Source organism: Rissa tridactyla, chromosome 5 (genome assembly GCF_028500815.1).
Source record: "Rissa tridactyla isolate bRisTri1 chromosome 5, bRisTri1.patW.cur.20221130, whole genome shotgun sequence".
In the NCBI taxonomy this organism is placed as follows: Eukaryota; Metazoa; Chordata; class Aves; order Charadriiformes; family Laridae; genus Rissa; species Rissa tridactyla.
Window position 1 is genome coordinate 23,122,263 of NC_071470.1, and position 22,022 is coordinate 23,144,284.

General features: G+C 36.4%; 2 protein-coding genes across 9 annotated transcripts in view; one reads left to right on the plus strand and one right to left on the minus strand.

The window, feature by feature from the left end:
* The window catches only part of KCNIP4 (potassium voltage-gated channel interacting protein 4), a 339,234-nt gene extending 336,928 nt beyond the window's left edge, over window positions 1–2,306 (plus strand). For all 5 annotated transcript variants that reach the window (XM_054203578.1, XM_054203576.1, XM_054203580.1 and 2 more), the window contains one exon: window positions 2,218–2,306. In XM_054203578.1, the coding sequence (XP_054059553.1) occupies window positions 2,218–2,265 (48 nt within the window). In that variant the 3' untranslated portion in view covers window positions 2,266–2,306. The remainder of the gene's footprint in view (window positions 1–2,217) is intronic.
* On the minus strand, window positions 110–17,586 carry PACRGL (parkin coregulated like). Of its 4 annotated transcripts, XR_008466710.1 has the most exons (9): window positions 17,157–17,586; window positions 14,482–14,639; window positions 12,795–12,862; window positions 11,639–11,729; window positions 10,378–10,512; window positions 8,584–8,691; window positions 8,446–8,501; window positions 7,473–7,553; window positions 110–5,286 (listed from the first exon to the last, which is right to left on the minus strand). XR_008466710.1 is itself a non-coding variant. In XM_054203583.1 (8 exons), the coding sequence occupies exons 2-8, from the start codon at window positions 14,620–14,622 to the stop codon at window positions 5,230–5,232; spliced, it is 681 nt and encodes a 226-aa protein (XP_054059558.1). In that variant the 5' UTR covers window positions 14,623–14,639; window positions 17,430–17,586; the 3' UTR covers window positions 110–5,229. The 4 variants fall into 4 exon arrangements, 3 of the variants coding, with proteins under 3 accessions (XP_054059558.1, XP_054059557.1, XP_054059556.1); XM_054203583.1 differs by lacking the exon at window positions 8,446–8,501 and having other exon boundaries at window positions 17,430–17,586; XM_054203582.1 differs by lacking the exon at window positions 8,446–8,501 and having other exon boundaries at window positions 17,263–17,586.
* Between the last annotated feature and the right edge of the window lie 4,436 nt (window positions 17,587–22,022).

Sequence of the window (22,022 nt, forward strand, 5' to 3'; positions counted from 1 at the left end):
TAAGTGAATGTCAGGGTGAATGACTTAAAGCTCCTGATCATGATAAAAAGGCTTTTGGGATAGATATTTCCTGCAGGAGTAAGCCATTCCATACACAATGCTGCTGGGTCTGGGCTAGCCTGATAACAAAGTAGCTGTCTCAAACTTCAGTAGGAAAAAAACCCTCAAAGTTGGCTTGAAGTTAGGTCAGATCTGGCAAAGCTCATTCATCCATGTTTTGTGCTTCATATGGACAGTGCTTCTATGCACTAACATCTCCTAATGTCTTGAGTTAGGAATCATTAAAGAAATCTGTTATGAAAAACTGCTTAGAAAAAATGTACTGAAAAAAGAGACAAATGAGAAAGGTACGCTTGCCAAAGAATTCTAATGCAAGCATCTGCATTTATTATTTTTTTTAAGATTGGAAAAAAAAGAAGCTACTAACAGTCACCATGTTCCAAATATTATGACAAGGCTGTATTTTCTTGTGAAGACTCTTCCCGCTTGACTGACTAAGGGAGTGGCATTGGAAGTCTCGTGTATAGAAACAGCAAACTTCAGAAATACGGAACTGATTTTAGAAAACTACCGGTTTCATTAGTGATGATACATAGAGAATTGGTAGGAAGCGTCAAAACGCTTTTTCTAAATTAAGAACATGTTGTTTGCTTTGCACATTTGCTAAGCTTAGGTGCCAATGTATATACAAATACATTTGTAAATAATTAAATGACAAATGATTCTTGTTAAACCAGATTTTAACCATACATTAGTGTCAGTGATCCTCAATGGTATATTGATGTTTCAAAACAACAGAGTGGGAAAAACTTAGTTTATTTTAATTTCCAGTAATTTAATATAGTAAATTTCCTATACAAACTTTTTAAGCATTCATCTATAGAACATTTTTTTTGAAATTATCTATCATTGCTTTCACAAGTTAGTTTATCAGCACAAAATAGTGTGTAGATCACTTCTTACCACACCATCACTTGAGATGACATACGGAATCAAAGATGAAAACCCCACTGTGCACGTTTCATAACTTAAATTAAGAAAATTACTCAGACTTGTCATTTTTACAAAGCACATCACCCACTAGACTGAACACTGAATAATTTAACTGGAAATTGATACCGAACGTGTGTTATTGGAACATTAATGTACAGAAGGCCTACATACCTATCAGTAGTGGGGAATACTAGGAGATAACCTTTCGAAGAGGTGGGGGCTTTATGCCTCTTTCATGAGACTTCCTAAAATATTATATCAAATTCAGTCTTTTTATTCACTAGAACTAAAGGTGGCTAGATTTTCTCTCAACAAAGTACTAACTGGTGTGCATTCGGACTGAAAAAGAGGATCCTCACAGTGGAAACCAGCGAATGCTAAATGAGCATGTGATATACTCTTGTATTGTATATATAGTGAATTGTGCAATCAACTGTTGATCCAGAAGTGCCATCAAATATAGGCGACTAAAAATAAACTTTCTTCTATACGCTGAAAGGTAAATGTTACCAAAAACCCCTATTTTTTTCCTGACTGCTGTGCTGAGAGTTATGTACTGATAACAACTGGAGTACAGTGATGCAAGCATTATGCAGAACTTAGAAGTCGAAGCTTTTGTTACCTACCTAACGCAACGCCATCAGAAAGCAGAAGTAGCATTGGAAAGCAGTCAACAGCTTTCACTGTGAACACCAAAAATCTGAGCTGCGGAGTCAGCGTGTTGCAGTGATATTTACAGAATTGACTGATTCTTCAATTCATACAAAGATGCACATTTAAATCTATTTTAGAGTCATCCCTAGCTATGCAATAGGATGCCGTAGAATTGCAAAAAGGCTCCTGTGTAGGATACACGACAAGCAATTTTAGGTACGGATTCATACTTCATATACAACAGTTAGTCCTTGAGTATTTATTATCTATATGTCTTTTGTTATACTGAATATAAACTTATAACCTCTGAAATACTGGAGACTTAATTTTCTTAACATGCTATTGCATCCTTGAGGAAATAGTTTTGATTTAATTAATACACACAAAAATCTATTTAAGCATAGATCTGTTAACAGCCTTTTTCTGCTCGCAATTTTTCCTAACAAGCTGAAAAATAACATTGTCATTAACTAAAATACAGTCAGTTCTACCCAATTTCTCTATAGATATTTGCCAACTACATTTGTAATGGTGTATGATTTTTGATTTTTTTTGTTGTCTTTCTTACAGGATGAGAATATAATGCGATCCATGCAGCTCTTTGAAAATGTAATTTAATGAAGACATTAGATCTACAACTAACGGACAAAACATGAGCTATTCTGCAACGTTATCTAAAAGATGGATTTCCCACTTTATCATAAATAAAATTACTCAGCTTTACACTGAGACATGTATTATGCAAATAAATTTTTTTATCATAAACTTTTCCCCAAAAAAACTTTCTGAATTATACAATTTAGCACTTCAACAGTGGCTACTTAGTTAACAAGAATGTTCTGTAAAGTCAGGTTTTTGCTTCAAACCCAAACAAAATAAGACCTGACAGTATGCAGCTTTATTATCATTCCAACCCCTAGATAAAATAGATACTATCACACAGAGATTAAATAAATACTCTTAGTTTTGCTACTCGTTTATACTGGATTAAGCTCCAGGTGTTTGAGTGTATTTCTTAAATCTTAGCTTCTAATTTATGCAGAGGCATTACCACATATTTTCTTTTCACATTTGTATGGTGTAGATCTCATTTTTTGAATAATACTTTGAGTTAAAGTGCTATAATCAATGTGCAATGCACATCTTGCTCCAATTGCCTTCCACCTTTGACTTGCTTTTCTCTTAAAAAAAAAACCAAACAAACCCAAACCTAAGAAAATAGTTAACTTGAGAGGAAGAACTGTTACAGAACAAGAAAAGAAATTGCTTATAGGTAGATTTACTCCCGAACAAATACGAGTAAGCTTCTATCAATCACACTTACCTAGTAAATCTGCATTTAATTTATCATGACATGAATATTAAGAGTCCTGCGCATTGTATTTCTAATTCTTCTTGGATGTGTCCGCAAAGTTCTTTGCTTAAAATTAAGGATCTTCTGCCTCCTAATTTCTCATGAAGAAACCTTAACCGGCTCCTAACACTGTTTTCATGAGTACATATCTTTCTGCCTTTAATGAAGAAAAAGGCATGAACTTCTTTTGAAACTTCAGTGCTCAGAATGAATATCACTATGTAGTAAGATCTACTACTAATAACTGCTAGACAGGTTATCATCTGTTTCAGCTTTTTGTAATATCTTTAATTAGGAGACAGAAACAGGAAAAAATTGGAAAAATATTATCTATGTGTGATAACTGCATTATATTTTTTAGGATCGTTTCTTCATTAAGATTGGAGCTACCTTAATGCTGAACCTAGAAAGATTTTTTCTAAAAAAGTATGTACTTAAAATAGAATACTGCCCCCCCGTACATGTTATTTTTAAGATACATTGTCCACAGTTTATGCCAATACTTCAAAATAGGTGAAATGCTATCAGAGACAGGCCAATCTTGTGACATTGCTGCAGAAGGGGGATTAATGAAGTAGAAAGAATGTTGCAAGCATTCTTTTGCAAAAATAAATCAGGTATCTATTCTGGTGTAGAGATGGGTTGTTAGAGGCATGTTGAAGGCTGCTCTGCTATCACCAGTGTAGGATAAAAGTAGTACAATACATGTACACCTGAAATCTGCTGTAGTGTGTTTGTGTAAACTAAATGTGCACATTTTGTAAAAAAAATAATAAAGTAAACGTGAAGAAAAACAAGCAGCACGATCGATTTTTTGAGTTGTTAAGCAAATACTTGTATTTCTTCAAATTATACTTTTTTGTAAAAAAAAAAATTGCCTTTTTTTTTGAAAAAGTTTAAATACGTATATATTGACTTAGCACAGTTCTGATCTCAACAGAAATCTTAGCACAGTCCTGAAGTAAATTTAATTTAGCCAAGCAGTGGCAGTTTTACAAAAATTCTGAAATTGCTTTCACCTGACAGACTTTTCTAATACCCAATGCAACAGCATCATCTGATGACAAAAAGCACCCCCCCACCCTTCCAAGAACTTTAAATTCCAGAATTGAATTTTCCTCAGGGGAAAAAGTTCTATGGCAAATTTTGTTACTTCAGTCAGCTCTCCCTTACGGAGTAACTCAAATACCTGTAACAACATGAACCCTGAACAGTATTTATTGCAAGACCTGTTTGTTAGGCATTATTTTGCAATCAGGTCCAAATATGTTCAGGGACAAATGCTGCACCCTACAAAACTTAACAGCCAGGTAAGCTGGCTTCTGCCGCCTTTTAATTAACTCATATTTTTTTCATAGCTTCCCCATTCAGGAGTTTATCAGCTTGTCTGGAGTTGAATGCACACGCTAGACCCAAACATATCTGTGGCATTACAGAACTCAATGCAAAGGGAGCACAGGGTAAATATTCCAAAGTTGCCTCCTACATCTAGCTCACATTCAGTAGGCTCAAAGCTAACTGGAACTAATTAGCTGAGCAAAACCTAGGCTGCGGCTCTAAGGAGCACCCTGATGCCTCTGCGCTGTATTTCTCCAGAGCCTCTCCAGCTTCTCCAAACAACGTGCTGAGAATGCACTGAGCAAGTTCAGTTCTGCACCCCATGCTACCTGTTCAGTGCGTTCAGCTTCAAACTTTTAAAAGCTGCCTCTCAAGAAGTCTAGACGAGTTATAGTTCTACATCTAACCCAGTAAGCCCTGATGAACCCAAACTGCACCCATCTGTGCCTGTGGCGCAAATTAAGTTACATGTTTCAAAAGTGGGTAGACATATGTAATTTAACACCAAGTTAGTTACTATTTAAGTAATTACAGCCAAATTATCACACAAATGTACCAAACATATTAAGCACTGCAGATCTATTGAAGGAAATTGTAATTTACAACAAAATAAGAATCGATATTTACTCTGCTTTTGAAATAATAGCAAGTTAGTCGATATCGTTGTAAGCACAAAGCATACGCAAATAGCAGCCAGAGAGAATTATTTTAAATAGCCTTCCATAATTACATATTTACAAACTGATAGGACTTTTCCCACTCTTCATGATACTGAAGAATTGTAATTATTTTAAGAGAATATATCATACCCCAACTAAGTGTCAGTGACGTTCACAGGCAGTTTCTTTCCAAACTTCACCTTACAGTACAAATCACTACAGTTTTCTTGATCAAGAGGAGATAGAACAATAGGTTGGAATTTTAGATTTGATGATAGCCACAGTTGTCTGTTGATGAAAATAAAACATATTTAAACAAAATAAGGAGCACTAGCACTACATAATGAGAGTATTCACATAGTCTCTATAAACTGTATAATTCACAGCTTTTACTTAGTTATTTTTGTTATAATCAAACAGTAGAAAACTAAAAAGTTCGTGGTTGTTGAGAAATTTATTGACAAAGGGGGTGAAAATAATGAACTGAAAAAATGGAGCATGGTGATAACTAATGATGGAGTGTAAACGTCCAAGAGAAGAGACATGAAACTCATACCTAAAACCAGACATAAATATAGACATGAAATAATAAGGATTTTTTAAATAGAGGAGTGATATTCTGGAAGGGACTGCCAATAAAAGTAAGAATCATATACATTATAACTCATTTAGAATAGAAATTTGATAATTTCATTAGTTGGATTATATAGTATTGCTTGTAATCACAATTTAGGAGTTTGTTTCTGGTTTTCTGCTTTATCTTATTATAGTATTTTTTAAAAAAGCACATAGAAAGACCTACTTGCAAAACCAGTAAGACTACAAGAAATTGGGGAACAGACAGAAGAATTAGAGCTAATGATTCACCGGATTAGTTACATTATCTAGACCTAGATTTTCATAACATCACAATGAGACGTAATTTTCCTTTTCTTGTCTCACTACATAAAAATAAAAAACTTCCATGCTTCTTTATTTGTTGTGATGTTTTTCAAGTCTGTAATACGAATATTGCTACTGCCTTTGCACGAATATGAGCGCACAGACCAAAAAAATGAAGTGGTGTCTTAGGTGCCTACTGATTAAGGCACACAAGCTCAGAACTGGTAAGGCCTATATTTATGGTCCCTACTCTTTAGGTTATTCCTATTCTTTAGCAATGACCATTTTATATAATAGATGCAAGTGTTCATAGAGTCAAGAAAGCAAATATTTTCTCTTCTAGATGAATATCTAAGCCAATACTCTCTTACTTTTTTTTTCTCTCCTCCTTTCTGCACAATGTACAGTACAACAGAAAACGGCAACAGAATGTTCAGCAGAAGAATACTCTGCCACTTAAAGCATTTTTTTTTTTGATTTATAGCAATTGAGGATCTAACCTCTGGGTTAACCAGTGTGGGCTGGAATGTGAGTATCTGATTTCCTCAGTAAGTGACCTAAACACTAAGCTATTAGTGGGAATGGGCAGGCATCATCAATAACAGCAAAAAGTATCTTTTAGCAAGAGTAAATCCTGTTGAGAAAAGTATTTAGGCTCAGAAAAAGGAACACGAAGCCCGCATCCCAGGCATATTGAAGGAAGACGACTATTCAGCCTGAGCGAGTCAGGTGTCAATACTCCAGAAGGGGCCAGAAGCTATTTACTAGTTGACGTTCAGTAAGCTCCTGTATCCCTTTTCATAGGCATCTAGTCTGCCCTATGCTACGGTCTCTACAAGAAGCTTACATGCTTTACTTAGCATAAGCATCTATATTTCTAAGTGCTGCAATGCTGAACTTGGAGTAAGGATTTACTTAGGCATTCTGGATCTTACCCTACGCTACCAACCCATTTGTCACATTACTTCAAACCCTGGAAAAAAAAAATGTAGGCTTTCTAGGGAAACGGAGAATTTTCAAAAAAGATTAGTATCTCTTTTAATCACTAAGTCTGCATAAACTTCCCACCAAGGAAAATAAAATCTTCCAAGCAATTGTCATGGGTAGGGATCCACAGAGATGCACACTTGCTCCCAAAAAGAGTTCTCCTGAATGGGGCTTGGTATGCTGTAAGACTCCAGCCCCTGGGTATGGCTCCCTTAGAATATTTTACCGAGACATACTCCTGTATTTGCTGCTCAGAGATTAAAACAATGGAGAGTACAAATGAAAAGTGGGTGATAAAAAAAATGGGAGACAACAAAACCTAACTGGCAGAATAGGGATCATCCAGAGTAGATTTAATGTCATTTCTATTACCACTCAGTAAGTCAAACAGACTAAAACAACTGTTTCACTATGGACTGGACACAACTGTGCTGATTGCTGCTGTGCAAAATCCTGTGTTTTATGCAATATGAATAGTTGTGACATGTAAAAATAAGCAGTTTTCAGAATGGGGCTCTTTTAGTCTGAAAACCAGAGACAGAAGACGTTTTGGCAAAGTTGCATTCGTATGTGCAGATTAGAGAATAATCATCTGGTCAACTCACCTTTCCACCATATTGCTCCAACTTTTGTAAAGCAACAGTAATTTTTTCTCTAAATTTCTTGTCCATTAACCTCCTTGAAAGCTATTGGAAAAGTAAAATAAAAAGGTTTGTTGCAAAATACTGTACAATATATGCAAGGAGGCCAATATAATTCTATTTTATTACTTTATTTCATTTGTCTTTGGAAAATTAAACCCTAAAAGAAACCTTACTTTAGAGCTTGTAACTGGTGTCAAAGCATGAAACTCAGTCAAGGCAAAAGGAATAAAATGTTAACTAATGAGAAACTTAAATTCAAAGAATCATAGACTGATTCAATGCTCAACTGTTAGCCAAGAAAATACTTACTTTAATGTCTTTTAGCAAACAAATTTTAGAGCGGTATCAATCTTAAAAAAAAAAAAAGTGATTCTTAAAGTGCTATCCACACTAAAAGTTAACACATTTTTCACATGCACTGAAAAGAGATTTATTATAGTGGAAATACTTTAAAAAAACTACTGCAATTTTTCTCTTCTGCACTGGATGTCTAAAAGGTCCATTTATTTTGCTGTAAAAGGGCACTTTGGAAACAGGCTAAACGAAACCATGAAAAGGCTATCTGACAGAAGAAGGATTTCTACAGATGGACTCGGTATAAAAATACTTCACATAATCCCACTCTAAGTTTATTTAATGAAAACTTCCTTGTGCAGAATTCCCATCTGAAAGAAGTGGGAATATTTGCTTCTGTTAATTTATTGAAACTTTCACAGATTTTTTTAAAATAGTCACACTTAAAATGCGAAACTCATTTTGCAATAAACATAAACTTCCCTTCAAAACATAGCATCTATTTCACCTCAGGCTTGAAGCTGGATCTTTTTTAAATAGTAGAGACAACACTTCCAGTATTGTCCAATTTACATTAACAACAGCTTTTGGACCTTGCTAGAACTTTATAAGTCACCATATCAGAAAACGATGGACTTACGTAGAGGAATATATGAAGTAATGCTTTTCAGGGAACTGCTGAGTCCTCCACTGTATCTGTGCAGATATTATAGTAAACATCTCAACAAAATTACCACAAAAATACAGATGATTTTTTACTAGAGCATTAAAAACTTACATTTGTGAGTAGATGCTTAAGATGATCATTAAGTGATGGGCCAACAACAGCACTCAGTTGAACTAAAGCATCCAATCCCCTTCCGAATACTTCATCATCCGAATGGGCCTTCAGAGGGGGAAAAAATGAAAATCCTGTCAGTGATACTCAGACAAATGCACAAGTTCTTCAAAACTGCAATCTCTGCATTATGATTTTATATAGTATTTTTAAAAATTAAAACTACTATGCAACTGCTAATTGTTATAATGTTACAAGTTTAGAAACACAAGTACAATATGACTGACTATTAGTATCTAGAGGTAACATTTAAAAACAGAAGTATATTTTTAAAGTAGAAAACAAAAGTATCCACAAAATGTCAGTGAAATTCTTGCATTACTTCTGAGACAAGGAAATGAATATTTTATTATTGATTAAATTAAAAATTCAGCAGGTAAAACAAACAGTTTACTACACTAACAATTTCAGTGCTTCACAGCATATTAGACAGAACCCTTCAAATGCAGATATGCTGAAATTGGGAGACAACATTTCAGTTACAAATGTAATGAATTCAGTGTAATTTCTATGTAATTCATACAATAATTGTCTTTGTTGGAGAAACACAGGAGCCAATGACTTTCTGGCTCAATTAATTTAGTCCCCTGCCAACTACAGCTTTGTGACCTGCCAGCAATTATCAGGCTTTTATCTATTTCTAAGGTGCTTTCTCATCTTTATTAGTCCCATGGGAAGGTTCTTCTATACCTGAGTTCTCTAATGGTTTAGTTATTTCACTCTTCCCTTAGCAGAGAAATTGATTCATGACAATTTATTTTGCTCTCCTACTAATACTGACCTTTAGTTAAACAGTCATTTTTCTCCTCTGACATTTGGGCCCTGAATGTTTTTTTTTAACTAGAAGTCATTGACTGCTTGTGTAGTAGAAGGTTTAACGAGACCTTATACCAAACCAGTGCAACAATGAAAATAATCGGATTAATAGCAGTAATTGGAAGAATAGACAAGAATAATTTTTCTAATTTTGTCTTCCAAACTAAACCATTCTGATCTTCTTTACACCTCTAATCTAGGATCACAAAGAATTTTCAAGCTTTCAGCTATCTCCATAAAAGCAGAACTGAAACACAGCTAGATTAAAGAACAGCAAGTAGCTGAATCAGAACAGGGCTCTGGAAGATAGGAAAAAAAAAATCCGAAAGAGATTACCTTTGAGGCTTTTACCTCACTTTACATATTTTTACCTCACTTTATTTTCTGAAGGAGTAGAAAAGTTAAAAACATTTTAAAAATTAAGAACATGACCTGAAACATTTTAACTGTATGCTTCCCTTTTCCTCACTGGCATATTGTTTTATCTTTGTAGCACGTTTTGAATTTTTAAATGTAACAGACAAGTGTTTATTCTCGCATCTCCATTTTACTTCACCTCAATTTTTTTTTGCATGTTATTATCTGGATATATAAAGACACCACCAACCCATATATTATTTCTGCTTATATTCAGATCTCTAATAGAACATTTCCACAGAATTTGCCCATAGCTACTGTCATACGGCTATACAATAAGTTGCCCACCTGAATTTACAGTTAAAGACACATTTAGCTAATAAATCCAATGCAGGGTTAACATGAAAAAAAGAAACTATTCCCACACCCCCAAGCCCCAAACCAAAAGCCCATGCAATAGATTTATCACTTTAATATTTTTTGTGTAGTCCTCACCAGCACAAGAAAAAAGAAAAAAAAAATCAAGCCCATTAAAATCCCTGCATGATGAGCAAGACATACCAATGCAGCCTTTAACACTGGAACTAGACGAGGCAACAAGGGAATTGCTTTTTCAGCAGCACCTTCGACCATAAGTAATTCTTTAAAACCCTCCTTTGAAACAAATGTATAGGGATGTTTTGTCTCCCTTAGACCCTGTTGCAAATGTAAAACATATTTGCTTAACAGTGAGCCTTCTTTTAAACAAAAACACATTAAAAAAGTTCCATATAGCCACAAGATAATGTTTAGATTTTGTTACATCAGTTCAAAACTTAAAATACACTAACTCCACCATGTGGAGCCATTGAGTACAACTCTGCTTACAGAATATCCTTATTCATTTTTCTTTAGAAACATTGAATATTAAAAGTCACATTATGAATACTGCCAATTCAATCAAATGTTTGTACTTCAATACCTTTAATCTAACTACCCAAGGTAAGTTTTCAACAAGAGCATGAACAAGAACAGGCTATTTTTGTAAATGGTTTTCATACCCTGAAGGGGGAAAAAAAAATAGAGGGTGAAGGAGAGACATGTTCCCCACCACTTGTAGATGCTACACATACATACACACTTCTAGTGGAGACCTGACTGGCAGAACTCAAGATTTAAAGTCCTACGGCTGAAGTCTTTCTTCTTTCCATGGTGGGAGCTCTGAGTTACTTTAGGAATTCACGGCTTTGTTTAATCTTAAAAGCAGCCACCTCTAGATAGAGTATGCACTTTATTCCATCTGCCACACTAGATTCAACATATATTTACACTCCTGAAACATATTTGGTGATAAATATCACAGATGTTTCCGAGAAACAGAAGGCTGAACATAATGTATAGTATTTCTTTCGCTTATTTACAGGATCCTATTTACATGGTACTAGTTCAACCCATGTTCAACCTATTGAGGAGAAGACTCTTACTTCAATAGGTAGGCTTTATATACAAAAAGAATCAAAAGAATTTTGTTTACAATAAAACGTGCAAAGCCACAAATGGATTGAAGTATTTTCTTCAACAGCTGGGAATCTGAGATGCAGTCTTTTATTTGGCCAGCATCTCGAAAATTAAAGGGCTCTACCTAGCTCTCCCAGAATGCTCTAACTAAAGAGCTACAAATGGCAATGTCCTTGACCACCTTCATGCATACAAGATCCTCACAAATGTTTGGTTTTTTGCATTTCCCTAGTAGGTGAGGCTCAGTTAGCTACCTCAGCTTGTTACAAAATGCCATTTGCAATTAAATCCTGTATCCTTAACTTCGCAAGAACATTGCGTTTACCTCTGCCAATGTTACAAGAAGAGGATCAAAGGGAACAGTTTCAGGAAGGCATTCCCATTGCATTCTGTGCTTTACTGAGCCATGCACCAACCTATAAAAGAATAAAGTTTTAACAAATTAACAGGTAGTAATATATAATTTATTGCTAACACTGACCACTTTAAATATATCACCACTTGGTCTGCAATATTACTATAATACTATAATGTTATATACACAATTTCAATGCATACTGCTCTCCTTAGTGAAATTTATAATGGTATTTAACAGTGCAATTATTGTAATTCCTCGATATGGCAGTTTTCAAAATTCTGCTCCTAATCACATAGATATCAGAAAATAAAAGTGATAAAAATTATAGATGCCTCTCCCACCAACACAGAAGATGCTCCCTGTGCGAAGTTACTTATTTTGATAAATACCAAGAAACATTTTAATCAATTAACAATTGGCAAGGGAAAGCAGTTGAAACTGAAAGAAAATCATATTGGAATTCATCAGTTACTCCTAAGATACAAATAAAGACTAGGTATTAATAATTGTTTTATACATGTATATAAATGTATTAATGATTACTTAAATTTTTGTACATAATTCTGCATCCACTTGACAAAACACTAAAGTGCTTAATGTCTAGGCAAATACATACATAATCGACAAAAGTTAAAATACCACAAACTATTGCTTACAAGTAGTTTTGTTAATATCTGGTATTGCCGACAACTACAGAATTGGAACATTCAAGAAAATATCATACTTACTTCAGACAAAAAAAAGACTGCAAGATGTCTACTTATTAAAATGGCATTAATTTTATTATCTTTGTTAGTAGGGAGAAGTAAACACCGTTACATGAAGAAATCAACTTCTTTCATGAAAGAAGCTTAGCAAACCAAATCTGCAAATACCTAGCTATTTGTTAAAAATGCAGCTTCAGTATCAACACAGCATAAAAAAAGAACCAAAAGAAGGCAATTTCCAAAGGCATGGAAAATTGCTTTCTGCATTGAATGAGTTAAATATCAGAAATCTTTTCAGAAATGAACAGAATCAAACAGCCTAACTAAAAGATCAAACATGAACAGATGTATTTTAATCTATGTAAATCTACCTAATCGTAATATATTTAGTAAAAAAATAAACAAAACCAACACACCTGCATGGAATGCCACCTTTAGCATATATAGCAGCAAATGCAGAAGGTGGTCGAGAATGAGCACCAAACTGTGAGGAAGAAAAAAAAAGAAAGCATTATTTATTCAAACAGTAATGTTTGGTTACTATTTTCAATATGTTAAAACTGCAGTTTACCAAAAAAGGAACTTAGTCATCTGACTCTAAAAATAATCAAAAAACCACCCTGCAGCTATGGGATGGAAAACATATATTTGGTACATTTATCAGAAAACTGCTTTTCAGAATTGTCTGGCTAGGAAGTTGTAAAAATGAATAAATAATGTAGAATTAGTCCTCTCCTGATGGAATACCCTTATTTTTCTTTCTGTCTTGTCTTGCAAATCTTAACACCGAATTCTTACGAGTTATCTCTTTAACAGATTAAGGACCTCTCACTGTCCTGATGCTCTTGTTGTTGTTATATTGGTAACATGCAGAAGGCAGATTTACTCCTGTTCCATCTTGATTTGAGGGCAGAAAAAAGTACAAGGAGGCAAGATGTGGGAGAAACAGCAAATGTCGGGCAAGATGGTATGAGGGCACTGGAGATCAGAGGGGAGGTTCATACTAAGTGAGAATCTAGGGAGGACTCACTGAAGCAGGAAACCAGGAGCTTCACAGGAGGAAAGCCTGCACAAAGTTGTTTTTTATCATATACGTGCTTCTTATGCATATGAACTGTGATATTATTTATTAGCATGATCATTCAATGCTACTTCCCAGATTAAACATCTTATCACAAAGCATATAGCAGGAAATACCATGAAATATTAATTTTTATATTTCAAGTGTCTGAACCTACATTAACATTGTTAAAATTGAGTGCATGGTTTGATGACTTCTTGCCTTAATTAAGTCATTGTACTACTTGCAAAAAAGTTTCAAGAAAAATAACGCCCACATGAAACTATTCAGCCTCTGTTTATGGCAAACTAGTACCTCACCAAAGCACTCCCTCACTTAGTTCGTTTTCCAAAAAGTCTATGACATTGCTAATTGTTTGGCTGATATGGCCCAATGGTGAGCTATAATTCACGCACTCAAAGCAAGTTCTCCAAGCACAGGATTTCGGTGAAATAAACGACTCCTTTCATCAGTCTTCTCTTGAGAGCCCAAATTCTTCCTGAAGTATTACACATTCACAGTACTTGGGAACTTCAAGCAATGCTCACTAGCAATTAATTTGCTAGATTTTATAAGGTCTTGATGATCTTCGAGATGCTACCTGATTCTTGGTTTCATTGTATAACTGAAATCAGTTCCTCTAATGCAGCAGGTTCCAAAGTTTCTAACTACACCAAAAAAAAAACCCCAACCCTTTTTAACTCTTAGGTCTAAATCTCCTTTTAGAGCAAAAGTACATCAAAAATAAAAAAGCTGCCATCCAAGGCACAATTGTACCAAACCCCGTTTTTAAAAAAGTAATAAACATGTTAGGCCTCAGGCATTTGAGCTTAGAAATTGTATGACTTATGTCATTGTATATGTATGATTATATAATTGTATGAGCTTAGAGAATGTATGACTGATAACAAAAGTTTAGTTTAAATTTACAAAACAGGACCAGAAGAAGCGTGTCCGGCATGTATTTCATAAAGTAAGGAAATTTATTCCAAAAAGAGACCCGTTTTAAACAAACAAACAGAAATCTCACCACCTATACATACCGGATCAATAGTTTTAGGATTCAGCTTGTCACTAGGCTTTGGCTGTGGTTTAATTGGAGGTTCTGGAGAACATGGCAAAGGAGAAGATGTCTTGCTTTTCTGTACTGCAGTCTTTGGTTTTATTTGGACTCCTGACGACATTCTTGGAACATTACTTCCTAGAACAAAAAAAAGATTAAAAATGTAAAATAATTTTCATTCCTACATGACAGAATACCAAGGGTTAGAATCCCCAGGTCCAAAGACTGACATGAACAACCAATCATCAGAATCTGGCTAAGTGTACTAGAAAAATAAATGCTTATTCTTATATATCCTACGCAGTGCATGGGATAATTTTGACAGTCTTGTCACTCCATCTTTTAAATGCACACATTTCCTAATCCTGTGCTGCTCCCCTGTACTTCTGTACTTTGAGACTTGCAGCAAAAGTGAAATTAGCTACAGTCTGCCTTTAAGGTAGCCAACAGAAATCCCAGCAGCATCACAGTGCTCGGTAGAACAGCCCAGAGTGAAATAGGCTGGTTGGGTACAGTTACAGCAGAAGGCAGTAACAATTTGAGGAATGAACAGGATGAAGGAATGAAGAGAAGAGCAAGTAGATTCAGGACACAAAAACCAAAGCAGAATCAATAAGAGAAGAGAAAAGAATTGTAAAGTAGCAAAGAAAGAACACAGAAAACTAATTCCAATTCCAGGGAGAAGAAAAAAAGTATTTTGTTAAAAAGAATGCAAAAATAGCTTTCTGTACACTTCCTTAAATACTGATTTAGGTACACATATCTTCTAAACATTAATGCACCAGCTACATGTGTTAATACTACCTATGTATGTAATTGTGTTAAAATGTCCCTAAGAAAAATAATAGTCTACTGCCTATTTAACATACCAAGCCTCATGCTATGATGAATAACATAAATTATTCTTGGGAAAAGATAGGTTTATAAATGCTGATAAAATTTTAAAGTGTGAAAATGGTAATTTTGAATATTATTGCTGTTCAGTAATTTATGCTGTGGTGTACTCTGGGTGGAGAAAAGAGTTTAGTAAATAAGAAAGTACATTCCTTTAGTAAACAAGAAATTATACTATGCAGAAATGAAAACAATAGGAAGCCAGTTAAATAATACACATAAATAAACACTGTCACAAGGATGAGTAGGGTGCTTGCCACTCAGCCAGCACCTTTCACAAGTTGACGACACCTATTTTTATCAACAACATGATTAAATTCCAAATACTGAGATCAGGATGAACTAGAGGGGCAGATTTTTTTTTGCTACGCTACTTCTACTCCCTCAGCTGTATAAGCCACCTGTCCTAATCTCTGACAGAATCATGTACATGCAGCCCTTGTTGTTTAGCTTGGTTCTTCTAATTCTTCCCTTCAGGCAGAACTCCCAGTTTTGTCATTATCTATATTACTAAATCTTTAGGATTATTTCTGCCTCTAGTAAGAAGTGATAAGGCCTCGACACTTGTGTAGATATGCTATGTCCTTATGACTTGTAGAAAGAATTAAATGTGGCACCTAAGTTTTACTGAATGTTGAGAAACAACACATAGTAATGATGAACAAATTAGCTAAAATACAAATACAAAGCAAAACTAAAATTGAAAGTTTAAATCAATACTTCTTGACTGATTATTTAATCAGATCTAGCGATTGAAAACGGTTCACCCACTGTACATCTTGGATTCTCTTTCTTCCCATTTTCATAATACAGCCTGTCTCCAGTGACTATCTTCTTAAAAGAACTACTCACATACCACAATTAGACAATTAAGTCTCTTCAGAACACACAAAAACTTAAGTGACACTTATGGGAACTACTCTGTTTGTAAAAATATTTCTGTTTGTAAAAATAATTCAAAGCCCTAAAAGACAAACAATAACATAGAAAGAAAATGCACTGATTTTGTAAGTGCCAGATTATTATTAAAAAACTCTAATCACATTAGAGTTAGAAAACACATTTCTAACTATCAGAAAAATAAGACTCAAAATGGTTTTATACTATAAAAACACCAGATAAGTTCTTGACATTAGCATTATATATCAGAAAATAGTGCTATCAGTTTCAACCTTTGAAATGCACAATTGCTCATAATGCGAACAGTCATCTCGCTAATAACATAAGCATTTTTCTCAGAAAAGTATTCAGAAGTAATTCAGATGTATTCAATTTTTTTTTCTCTTCCAAGAAGAAATCAAGATATATCCCAAGGGCTTTACTATGGTTTTAACTAACAACAAAAATCTAGACGCATTTGAAAAGTCACTGGTTGTACCATCAGAGAAAGTAAACAACAAAAGGTGTGACAACGGGCTGGAATAATGTTAGCCCTTTGTCTCAAAAGTAAAGACAGGAATTAAGTTTTGTAAAAAAGCAACTGAGATAACATGCCTATACATTGGCAGAGGAGGAGGTGGCAGAGCGTGGAAAAAAGGACTTTTCATAAGGAGGTCTCAGCCTTCAGAGCAAGATGAAAGTTCTGGTGTAGTCAAGAGCTGGGAGAGTCACAGGCATTTGCAGAGAGATCAGACAGCAGCAGTACAGCTGGGAACCAAGCAAGTGACATATAAGGCTTGATACAGAAGTGAACCACCCTACTGGCAGATGACAGACTTCAAGCAAAAGACAGAAATCCTTAAACAGAAACAGAAAAAGCACCTTTAAAAGACGGCTTTCAAAGGAGGAAAAGTGTGGCCTGGAGTCTGGTTGCTGGAAGTCGCTGTAGAAAGTAGGTAGGATTTCAAAGGCGAGGTTACTGCCTTACCCTGGGGAGCGCCAGCTCTCCCGGGGCGCAGCGAGGGCAGAGCGGCACGGCGACAAGGGGCACCGAGCACCGCCGGGCGGCTCAGGCGGCAAAGCCGAGCCCACCCTCCCCAACACCGCGGGACACCAAAACACCCAGCGAGACGACGAGGAAGGACGGACACACACCCGGCTCGCCGGGCTCCCTTCCCTACAGCTCCCACTCCCCCGCGGGGAAACCCAGATCAAGGGCCGGTGGGCAGCGGGCCCCTCGGGAGGGTCCAGGCCCGACCCAGCGCTACCGGCCGCACCGACACCCCCGGGCCTGGCGGGCAGCTCCGTGCCCGGCGACGCTTCCTGCCCGTTGCCAGGGAAACTACGGGCCGCCGAGAGACCAATATTTCTCGGCCGGTCGAGCGCGGGGCGGGGGCGCGGCCTCTCTCAGCTCCCGGTCGTGGCGTCGGCAGAGGTAACATGGCGACCAGGGCGGCCGGCACGGGAATGGCCCCTCACGGCTCGGTCTGGGCGTCGTGCTGCCGGGCTGGAAGGCGGTGGCGGGTCTGCCGGGCCAGCTCGGCCGCTGGGAAGTGCCGGGGAGCTGAGGCGCCGTCTTCAACTGATCAGAGCTGCGATGCTTGCTGAAGAACAAAAATTAGATTAAAAGGCTGATTTTTTTTTTTTTTTTTCAACCTACCATACATATTTGTGATTAGAATGGGGATGGTAAATTTTCAGGTGGCATTGCCACTCATTTCTATCCTCTTTCTTAATAGCTTCACAGGGAAAACAGGATTTGGGAAATACTTCATTTTGCTTTTATGTTTACGTGAGAAAAGTTTGGCTTTCAGGGACAGTGCCACATGCCATTTGCGATCAGTTTTGTTCCAAATACAGTGATAGAAAGTTAATTCTTTATTTCTTTTTTTCAGATAACCCACTCATATGATACTGAAGTTTCTCACAAGTACAGTATTTATTCATACACCATCACATCTGAACGTGGTAAACTATCTTTTGGGTAAAAGTGTTCAGTTTTTTCTTCTCTGGATCCTATTAATCATGAGTGTTTTGTCGCTTTCTTCAAGAGATGCGTTTATTCTTTCATGCACTCAACATTAAACCTCCAAATAAGACGTTTTCTTGGTTTGCTTAAATTGTGTGGGATACAGTTTTTCCACTGTCGCATTCTTTCTCACTTCAGTAATTTATACTAAGGAACTGAATGGGACTTCAGAAATGAATGAGGGAAGTTATTCTGTTGGTTTTCCACAAAAAAAAAAAAAAAACCAACAACAAAACAACACACCAGGAAAATGCACTGAGAGCGTTGAAAAAAGTAGCTGTTGACTATTTGAAAACTACCATTGGCCTTAGATTTTGGCCAAGGCTGGCATTTCATAATTAGTTTTATCCAACATAAATAGTTCTTATCTGCCGATAATGGGAAGTTGTAAGTGAGGCCGTTTTCAGAGTTAAAATAGGGCTGCATAGCTGAATACCTTTGAAATGCATTAGCGCAAGAGACCTTTTGGAAATACAGAAGGAAAAAAAAATGATGAAAACAATGCAGGAGAAGCAGAGAAGAAAAGAAGATTTCTAATTTATTTCTAAGTGTTTTAACTATACCCAGCAGACATTACAGTACTTTCACAAAATTATTTTACTGTTCCAAAATACTGAAGGCAGTAGAGGAATTGATGTCTTTCTATCCATAGATTTTACTAGCTGATAATGGTGTCAGAAGAATCCAGTATTTGTAAAGCAGACCATGCGAGTCTGAAAATCACACTACAAAACACAAACCAGCATGCTCATCTCCATAATGAGAAAAAAAGAACTACTTTTCAGAGCAAGGTTTGGTTTTAGTATCATTTTTTACATGTATCTGCTATAGTTGCTTTGTGAGTACAGAACAGACTACAGCTACGTTTAAGCGTGGAAGAAAGTAGTAGTACAATTCCTAAGTCGGTGGGAGGTATGAACCGCTGTGTCTCATGAAGCAAAATACCACTGATGAGCTCTGCGGAGTCAGCAGCTCCCACTGAGTTCCTGGAGGCACAGAAACGACTGGGTTATGAAAGGACAAGTCAGACTCCAGTCTCTGTGCAAGAGCAGGGCTGAGTTCAGAGTTCAATCGGTTTCCTGAAAAAATGCAAAATAAGAGTGTTACGGTGCAGTGATGTGTACGGTATGACAGGCAGTCCTGATGTACTTTGAACGTTGAATATACGGACTGCGCTTCTTGCCGTGCAGTGAGATGTCATGTGTGAAATCAGGGTCTGAGAGATACCCGCTGAATCGTGGATGCCTGATAGACGCGTGTCCCTCCGTTTCATCTCTTGAACTGTGACAGATGGCTACATCTGGCTCTCGGGGCCTTGCCTTCACGCAAGGCTCGTTCAGGCATGAGGTCCTACCCAGGGGTGGTGGCCTGGCTTTGGGGCAGCACCACCACATCTCTCCCAGCACAAGGCATCACTGCCTGCCTGCGGAGAGACACACTGGCCCCGTGGCACATGTCTGCGAGGCTCAAGTACCTGAGCGCTGGGGACATGCTGGTCTTGGGTGGGATTCACCCTTTTGTGCAGGAGCCCAACTCTCTCCCTCCCCTATGGGAGGAACACAGACTGAAATGATCCTAAGTTCCTGGAGCTGGGTAGGATGAAACTACGCCCCTAGGGATATCTTTTCCTAACTCACATGATATTTTAAGAACTGGGAAAAGAGAAGTCCTAAGGTTAAACACACGTTCAGTCCCTTCTGATTCCTACAGTAAAATCTTAAAATGGTTTTTGTTACTCTTTGCCTGTGAATTTGCAGCTCCCCTGCTGCTTGAGTAGCTTCCTCATTATTATACCTGGCCTTGTATTTTTCTAAGATCTTGCTGAATATTGACATGGAGAATATAAGCCAAAATACTTGTAATAAAATGTGTTTAAAATAAAATGCTTTTCATACTGTGTCCCACTATTTTTGATAGTTGTAATAGGAACCATTCTGTGACATTTTAAACATACTTAGAGGATGGACAATTTAGAAGGAAAATTTTTGTAAGATCTATCCTGTGTATAGATCAACAAAACATGACAAATTTTAGCATTTCTCTCCATCATGATGATACCACTTCATAGTTTTAAATATGGTGTCATAAGCCACTATCATTACTTATGTAGCATTAGCTCCAGTTATTAGGAGTTTCTCCATTAGGTACTTTTTAGTTTGTTTAATTTAACTGCCATAAGCCTTTCTAAATGCTTGAAAATCAGTAAAAGACAAAAATATGAATAATTTGCAAGGAGTTTTTATAATGAAAATAAATGTGGTCACATGTATGTGAGCGTGTTCAGGTGAGCATATAGAAATATGAAAATGAAAGCTAACTCCAGACTGATTGCATTCTGTTCATAATAACAATACTCAACTAATTTAAATAGAACCAATGATTAATTAATTAGGTATCACTGTTGATAAAAACAACATGCAATTTGACTTCTTTTTTAATTATCACAGTTAAATAGTTAATTACTGAGGGGGAGAAGGATTCACCAAAGCAAAATGGATTCTGGGCTTATGAAATTAAAACTGAGGCTTATTGGAATATGGCTAATTAAAAGAACATCACATAAAGCAGTCACGTGTTAGATCTTTTCGTCTGAGCATATTTATACATTTGTTAAGCTAATTTGTTTGGTATGGTTTAGGCTTGGCATTTGGCCAGTGCCAGTTGGGAAACGGTGGGGAGAACATTTCTTCAAGTACAGGCTTTTGAAAGTGGAAGGGAGGGAGTTGGTACTTGCATTTTTGTCATCATTTCATTGATTTGTATTGTCAACACTTCCCTCTCTATTTGTAGCAGCCTTTTAGTTAGACAATAGGTGTTTGCTATATTTTGCTAATTATAATAAAGGGATTACCAACAGCCTTAAAAATGGATTCATATTGCATCTTACTATATTCTTCAATATTCACCTAATAATATACAGACCGATATATTTTAATTTCAGATTCTTTTAGAAGTTTCTAAACCAAGTGCAATTTTAACCCCAGTTGGGGGCTAACAACTCTCACAACCTAGTAGGAACAGTAAAAGAACAAAACATGTTTCTGCAATTCAACATATTTGGTAATTCTTTTTATTTCTCTAATAACTTCGAAAAGTTAGAAATCCGCACTGGTCTCTCAAAAAGCGCACATTTAAAACTGAAGTCTCTAGGAATGTTTTCCTTAGTCTTCAAATACCATTCCCCAGGGCTTTTATCCTGACTTAACCACTCTACATGCTTTATAAATAGTACTCTATAAAAAGAGAAGTTCTTTTACAAGGTTTGGTAATAAACGTGAGCTACAGAAGAGACTGTAGACACCTAATTGTAGTTTTCAAGTTCCTCTGCCTCCAGGCTTTTTCATCAAGTGCTGTATCAGATAATTAGCTCAATGCCTGCCAGAAGCTGATGGACCTGTGAATATTCCCTTATATCCTCAGTGAAAATTGGTGTGAAACAGTGCCATTTCAGTTGAACAATTCTGGATAACAGTCCATAGATACTGCTGGATTGCTTAATTTTTTCTGTAATACACCAGAAATTACTTGTTTGCCCGTTACTAAGTGATAAATTGCTGCAAGGATTTCGGATTAGCAGATCAAAGTCCTGTGTAAAACTCAGAGGCAAACTCCCAAGAAGCAGACTGACCTACAGGAATACTTTTTTTTTTTTAAGTTTTTATGTTGCAGAGTAACAAAAATGCATACAGGTATGACACCCAAATTCAGGAACTGAACAA